Raw genomic sequence first — 7,646 nt, 5'->3', positions numbered from 1 at the left:
CACCCTGTTTCTCAGTCAAGGTCGCTCTTGTTTTTGCTCTTCCTACCCCAGGCTCCCTGTTCCCAAGCTTCGGGCTGATCCTCCTATCTCTACCTCCCATCTCACTATAGGAATGCTGGGATTAAAGATGGCATGTCATTTCTTTGTGTGAATTTTTGGGTCATCGGGCTTGTGAGGCTGAGGTGTTCTTTCCGTCCTCAGCAAATTCTTTTTGTTTTGTTTTGAGACAGTTTCTCTGTGTAGTGCTGGCTGTCCTGGAATTCGCTCTGTAGACCAGGCTGGCCTCAAAACTCACAGAGACCCATCTACCTCTGCCTTCCTACTTCTGGGATCAAAGGTGTAAGACACCACCACCCGCCCAGCCGCCCAGCCGTTGGTCTCAGCATTTCTTATGCACAAATCTCCTCATGCATTCAAATGTACAGTGACTTCTGGCCACGGAGCAGAGCAACTGGACCTGCATCTGAGTGGCTCAGGGATGCCGCTGGCTCCAAGTGACCCCTGTGACATGGTTGTTTGACCTTCAAAAGGGTTGAGAGCTACTGGTCTAGAAGGTCAGGAGCTGATGCATTCCGAGGAGATAAACGATGCCTACAGAGAGGAGGGCATGTTTACCTCAACCATTTTCCCCACATTTGTGCTGACACGCATGCCCAGTGTGTTTGGGTACCTCTACATGTGCTGTGCTGGACTGCAACAGTATCACGGGAGGGACACTGACATGAGGTCAAGTCCCCCCTCTTCAACTCATCTCGAGTATGGGACGCTGATTCCCATCACTTGGCCCAGGTATATCTTCTAGTGTTCTTTATGGCAAACGTCCTGATTGCCTCTATTTGTAATGGCTAGATATTTGGTCTCAGGCAGGTGTTTTTAAAGGTTACAGACCTATTTTATTTCTGTTTAGATTCCAAAGGGCTCTGTGGTGTGGAGGCAGAAGCCACAGACAGAAACACAGCATGGCTAGGCAGTGGAGGGAGGTTGGGGATTCAAGCAGGCTGGGTGGATGGTATCCCTCTGGGGAACAACCCAGGCAGTGCATGAGCCTGCACTTATCTGGGGACCTGATGCTGGCATGTTCTGCCCAGCAAGCTTACTCCCCTGATGCTCTTGCTTGTCTGCCAAGACTGCGTGCTGAGAGCCATGTGTCAAACATGGCTTCCTGCTCTGTGTGGCATCAGATATTTTGGCAGGCGGGTCTCATCCGCCTGTCTTTCTGGTTTCTTACTAGTACACACAGACAACGCGCACTGTTGAGTGTTGATGGAAGAGAAAGGGGCACCGGCACTGGGTCTTGGATGCCTACATGCCACTACACTGGGTTCAGGCCTGAGGCTGCCATGACCATCAATGACAGCTGCCAGGGCAGTATGGTGGCTTCAGGAGGTCAGTATACCCAGAGGTTATGAGAGAAGGTCTCTGTGTTTCCGAGGTATGGCACATAAACCAGAACCTGTCAGATTCTCAGGTCAGGGAAGTAGCTGTTTGAAGAGAAGAATCTCCTGGGTCAGGGATAGCTTCCGGAAATGCCAGTCTCACTTTCCAAATCTAAAAAAAAAAGGGGGGGTTCTGGGAGCTACAAACGTAGCTCAGCTGACAAGGGTATATGTCTAACAAGCTCAAAGCCCGGGGCTCCACAAAAACTGGACACAATGCTATTATTTCAGAAGTTGGGAGGCAGAGGGAGGAGGATCAGAATTTCAAGGCTAGCCTGGACTATATGAGGCAAAAGAGGGGAGGAGGGTTGTCCCAGTGGTCTGGATCCCAGCGTTCTAATTGAGCTTGCCAACAATGCAGAGGCCAGTGAATGAGGGAGCCACATGACCCTTGTTCACTCTGTCGAATGACACAACCCTCCCTTTCTTAATAGAAAATCAAGAATTGAGCAGTGCATCTGTCTCCAGTGGCCCGGCAAGCACACTTCAGGGAATTCATTCCTGACAAGTAATCAAAATATGCAAAAAGTCTGCAGTGAGGCCCAAGCAAAGGATGTCAGCTCCCTGGATGGGAAACATGAACCAGATGTGAGCAGGAAATTAGGAAGAGACGTGACAGGATCAATGGCTATTTTGGGAACCTTCTATAAATCCAAAGTTATTGCTAGGCACAGCATTGCACACCTTGAGTCCCAGCACTTGGGGGGGCAGAGGCAGGTGGATCTCTGTGTTGGAGACCAGCCCGGTGTATATAGTGAGTTTCTAGGATACTACCTAGAAAGTTCTGCATAGTGAGAACTTGTCTAAAAACAACAACAACAACAATAGTAATACAAAGTAATAAAGAGCATGACAGAGCACAGCTGGGATCCCAGCACTCAGGAACTCACAGTGTGGCCACCCAGTGACTGCTGCCTAGGAGAGAACAGGTTCCTAAGTACACTACAAGAACATGACAAGGCTGCTCGGTGAGCCGTGTGCCGCTGCTCTGTCAATGTATCCAATAGTTCCACGTATGGTGGGGATAGGAATTTATAATCCTAACAAGTCCATAGAAAAGACATACCATCCGGGTATTTTATTTATAAGCTATAAGCCTAGATTAGGCTGGTGTCGAGCTATGCTAACTCACACCCAAGCTATAAGCCCCTTGTTACTTGCTGTTTCTCCTGGTCATGTGGTCCTGGTCCACGTCAGTTTCCTCCCCTCTGTCTTCCTTTCCTTTTCCTCTCCTTGCAACCCCCTCACTTGAACTTGCAGTCCCACCTTCTCTCCCTCCACTGCCCAATCACAGGCTCTCACCTTCCAGTTAAATTGCTGAGAGGGTTCATATGGCAACACTCTGTGCTCATGAGGATCTGGTTGTCAGTGGCAACCACATCCTGAGAAACCAATATCATCACAATCAAGCAGCATCAGGCCGACCCGCCACAGGGTGTTCCAGACGCTGGTGATCAGTCAATTGCTCCTCCACCTCACGTTCTGAGACAGAGTCTCTCACTGAACCTGGAACTCACCAATTGGCAAGACTTGCTGGCAAATCCCAGGGAACTTCTCAGTTCTACATCTTCAGAGCTGGGATCACCAGAATGTGCCGCTGCTCTTGGCAGGAGCCTGGGTCACAAGGACAATGACAGAGAGCTTTGCTTGGGGCTGGGGTTTCCGACACCTGGCTGGCGCCATCTGAAGGGGAGCCGGATGGATGCAGGCTCTGGATGCCTACTGGGGCACACTTCTCTAGGCCTGTGCCTACTGGGGCACACTTCTCTAGGCCTGTGCCTATTAGGGTACCCTTCTCTAGGCCTGTGCCTACTGGGGTACCCTTCTCTAGCCCTGTGCCTACTGGGGTACCCTTCTCTAGGCCTGTGCCTACTGGGGCACACTTCTCTAGGCCTGTGCCTATTAGGGTACCCTTCTCTAGGCCTGTGCCTATTAGGGTACCCTTCTCTAGGCCTGTGCCTACTGGGGCACACTTCTCTAGGCCTGTGCCTACTGGGGCACGCTTCTCTAGGCCTGTGCCTATTAGGGTACCCTTCTCTAGGCCTGTGCCTACTGGGGTACCCTTCTCTAGGCCTGTGCCTACAGTGAAGAATGGAGCCCTGACGTGAGAAGCAGGACCCTGCTCCTGACCAGTATGGGGAAAGACAGTGGAAAGGGTCAGTATGGTGACGATGAACTTAGACTGGCAGACCTCTTCATAGCTGCTCACCAGACTGCCTCCTTCATACAAGTGAGGAGCAACTGCCCACCTCACACAATTGAGCTCTGAGGGCATCCTATCAACCCTGCACAGAAGACAGGACTAAGCAGCTGTATATTGTTCCTGAGGATGGGACCCCTGCTTTGACACACTGGCTGGTTTTCATGGTATAAACGTTTCCATGGTGGATGTTCCAAGGTGGGAATGAACCATGACTCTGAGGAACCAGGAGGAAGGACAGTACCACCAAGCTGCTTCCAGTACCCTCAGACCCACAACAGTCATCCACACTGTTTAGATCACCAGGGAGGGCAAGCAGAGCAGGAATGACCTCCCTGGTCTCCAGCTTAATGGCCTCTGGGAGACAAGAAAGTGGCTTGTCCCCCGGGAGGCACGGATAAGCCCTACTGAGTGTAAGCCCTACTGAGTGTAAGCCCTACTGAGTGTAAGTTGCTTCTGGGACCCGGCCACTCTAACCAGACTGCTGGCATAGAGAAGGTGCCAAGAACTAGAGAGTATTCAACATGGTAGTCATCTCGAGGATCTGTCCCCTTGGGGTAAGAGGAGAAGGTGCGTCTGGGGCCAGGGCAGACTGGGAATCTCTGTGCTCAGCCACACCTGTCCTTGGGCCTCTTTCACTGAGATACCAGAGGGTGGCATGGTAACTACCCACAACAAACACTGCACAGCTGCCAAGGCTGGAGCTCCAGGCCACCCAGGGACAGGATGGGCCTCGGAGCCTGGTAACCGGGCCCTCTGAGGACAGCAGAGGTCGCCCTCAGCTTTGTTGCCTTGGCTTCTGAAGGCAGAAGGGTTTCTCTCCTTCACTCTTGGAACCAGCCCATGCAGCCAGGAGTCAGCAGGACTGGCTGTTTGCCTTCCTCCTTAGCTGTCTCCTGACCTTCGGGCAAGGTCTCGGTGGCCTACTGAGACAATGAAGGGGATGCTTCAGCCTGGGTGTGCCCACCGACCTCTCGCCGGCTCCCTCCCTTCTTGCTTCCTTGTTACTGCTGAGGTTGCCATGCAGCCCACACAGCCTCCTCCATACAGATTCCCATCAGCAAACCTGGCAATGCTGTATCCTCAGTCCCCAAAGCTCACACGTTCAGAGTGATGGGCTGCATATCTAGGTACAGATTTAAACTAGTACCCCGAACCAAGCCATAACCCTAAATGAAACCTGCAGCAGAGAGAGACATGCTGGCGGTTATATTTGGGGAGATTACAGCTTGCACATAGAGTCCCAGGGTGCCTGTACTTTTTGTTAAAACATTTTCTTCTTTCTTTTTTAAGAAAAAGAGGTCATGAATTTGAGAGAGTATAAAGGGTGGGGTGGACACAACAGCGGGTAGAGGAAGAAAAGAGGAGAAAATGATGCAATTACATTTTAATTTAATAAATACCTAAGGTTTTTTTTTTAATTTATTGGGCAGTACATATGTCATAGAGCCCATGCCAAGGGTCTGTGTGGAGGTCAGAGGACAGCTTTTAAAAAAGAAAATGGTTCTCTCTTTCTACCATGTAGGTCCTGGGATCTATAACTCAGGTTGTCAGGCTTGGCAGCAATCTCCTTTACTGAATAAGCCATCTCACTGACCCAAGGTTCTTCATTCTTTTATAGACTCCCACAAGGGAGGATGGCTCTCACTTCTGCAGGCAGATACAGAACAAGCAGGCAGGCAAACAAAACCCTCCAGTGTAGCCAAAAGGTACTGCAAACCTGGAAACTCCCCACCTACACAGTTTCTCAGCAGGCTACAGGCTGTGGAGAGCAAGGGCTGCACGGACAAAGTCTCTTCACAGCCTCAGGTTGGTCTCACCTGATGCTCATGGAGAGCAGTGCAGGGTACTAGAGACGTGTGGAGGAGGGCACAAGTCAGACTGCAGGGTGACGGCACTGTGTGGGACCAGCACTGTCTCCTATGACAGCTGTGGCCTGGCTCAAGTGTTCTCTGGTCTGGTGCCTGATGGGAGGACAGGCTGGAACAGGGTGTGTCAGGGGAGTCAGGGCAGAGCCCAGCAGTGCACCAGTCACGAGTTCTCCCACAGCCTGGCAGGCAGGTCAGGCCTTCCAGCCCAGAGCACCTGCCAAATGGCTTCCCAGGCCACTGTGCACCCGAGCGGTCCTCTGAGAATGGCCAGGTGGCTTCCTTTCCCAATACCCAACCTTTTCCTTAATAAACAATAATGTAGCTCTACCAAACTCTGGAAACAGGAAAAAAAACTCTCCATGATTCCACAGTGCTGGGCATAGCTCCCAGTCCAGAATCACCTGTACTAATCCACCTCCCACTGGGGAAGCAGGGCTGGTGTCCAGCATTCACTCCCAGCAGATACTCCATAAATGTCCGTATGAAGGACGCCAACATCCATGTCCAGACAGACAGCTGACTCCAAGCCCCTACCTCTGCACCTCTGAGACTCCCTCCCCAACTTAGCATGTGTTCAAGGCCTATCGTTAGCATCTACCTTGGGTTACTGAAGCCTTCTCTTTAGTACGCTACAAGCAAAGGTTCCTTTCTTTCTTGATATACTATCAGTAAACTTCCCAAGATATGTGTCAATTCACCCGGAGTTGTAAGAAATCTGTTACTCAATCCCCGCTAACAGCAGCATGTTGCTGGCAAAGTCAACATGCTGACCTCCATCATCGCCAGGGCTCTCCACGTGGTGTCTTTGTTTACATAGTTGGTCTTCTTTTCAAGATTTATATTTATTTATTTTATGCATATGAGTACACTGTTGCTGTCACGAGAGGAGGCCATCGGATCCCATTATAGATGGTTGTGAGCCACCATGTGGATTCTGGGATTTGAACTCAGGACCTCTGGAAGAACAGTCAGTGCTCCTAACCACTGAGCCATCTCTCCAGCCCCTATGTGTGTTTTTTGCTTTGTTTTGTTTTTTGAGTCATGTGTTTTGTTTGCTCCTTTCTTGCATTTGAAGTTCTCTTTGCTGACATCTTAGCCTGAGCGTCTCTGCCACAGTCCTTAACCACGGCTCAATTGCAAACAACCGCTTTACAAGATTTCTCCTTTGGCTCCGTTTCACCGAGGCCCATTCCCCCGGTTTCTTGTTGTCAGCCTTAACTAGGTTGACATGGTGCTCAGCACAAAGGGTCTCATTTAACGCATATACATGGGTTCATTGTGACTGGATGCAGGCAAGCGACGATGAGCTTCATGTTGGCCTAAGGGTTTGGCAACCTCTCATGTTTATGTGCTGGGTTCTCATGGATGCATCGGGCACATGATACCCACTGTCTATGCAACCCAGAGCTGGCATTACACATCCCACACAGGTGCGTTTGAGGGCAGTGCAGGGGACAACGATTGCTAGTGCTCTAAGAATCAGTCTTCCAGGCTGCCGAGAGCATCTTCCAGGATCTATTCATGGCCCTGTGTGAAATATTCCAGCCTAGGGCTCTTCTACTAGGTCTCCTCCCTACCCCCTCACTGTTGCCTTGGTGGGTGGCCATTCTATCAATACAGCTTGGGTTGTGATCTGGAAGGAAGGGTGTGGGCCCTAGGGAAGCTAGCCAGGTCCCTGGCTGGAAGCCTGGAACCCACAGCTAGGGGAGTGGAGGACACAGTGCAGCCAGAGTCAACTAGCACACATCCTAGCAGGTGCATCCAGATCCCGCTCAGCCATCTTCAGTGCCAGGTTCGTGTTTCCCGAGGGCCAGAGGGCAACAGAGGCCCAATATTTTCGAAGTCTAGGAGAGCTGGTGAGCATTCCAGAGTCCAGGCTCCACTTCCAATGGCTCCGTCCTGCTGGGAGGAAGCTACCCTGTTGAAGTGCTCTCCACGGCCCCCTTGTTTTTCAAGTCCCTCTCATCTCTCTGAAACCATGGCTAGCTGCCTTTCCGTGGTGAGGCCCAGTGCTTGTGCTCAGAATCACTGTGGAGAACACAGCTAGATCTGATAAGAGGAAGGGACAGGCCCAGCCATGGAGTTGTCCAGGCCAGGAAGGTGGCCAAGATTTATTTATAATTTCTTTTGTTTCCTGCA

General features: G+C 51.0%; 1 protein-coding gene across 5 annotated transcripts in view; it reads right to left on the bottom strand.

Moving 5' to 3' along the window:
- Lhpp (phospholysine phosphohistidine inorganic pyrophosphate phosphatase) overlaps positions 1 to 7,646 on the bottom strand; it is a 91,172-nt gene that overhangs the window by 24,902 nt on the left and 58,624 nt on the right. The window contains exon 7 of one of the 5 annotated variants that reach the window (XM_063267903.1): positions 871 to 1,548. The exons of 3 other annotated variants lie outside the window; for them this stretch is intronic. In XM_063267903.1, coding sequence (XP_063123973.1) covers positions 1,536 to 1,548 — 13 coding nt within the window. In that variant the 3' untranslated portion in view covers positions 871 to 1,535. Of the gene's footprint in view, positions 1 to 870; positions 1,549 to 6,333; positions 7,407 to 7,646 lie in introns of those variants that run through there. One more of the 5 variants, XM_063267900.1, reaches the window with a different exon arrangement.

This window comes from Rattus norvegicus, chromosome 1, assembly GCF_036323735.1.
Source record: "Rattus norvegicus strain BN/NHsdMcwi chromosome 1, GRCr8, whole genome shotgun sequence".
NCBI classification, from domain to species: Eukaryota; Metazoa; Chordata; class Mammalia; order Rodentia; family Muridae; genus Rattus; species Rattus norvegicus.
Note: the sequence above shows the minus strand (reverse complement) of the source record. Positions and strands in the feature narration are given on the sequence as shown.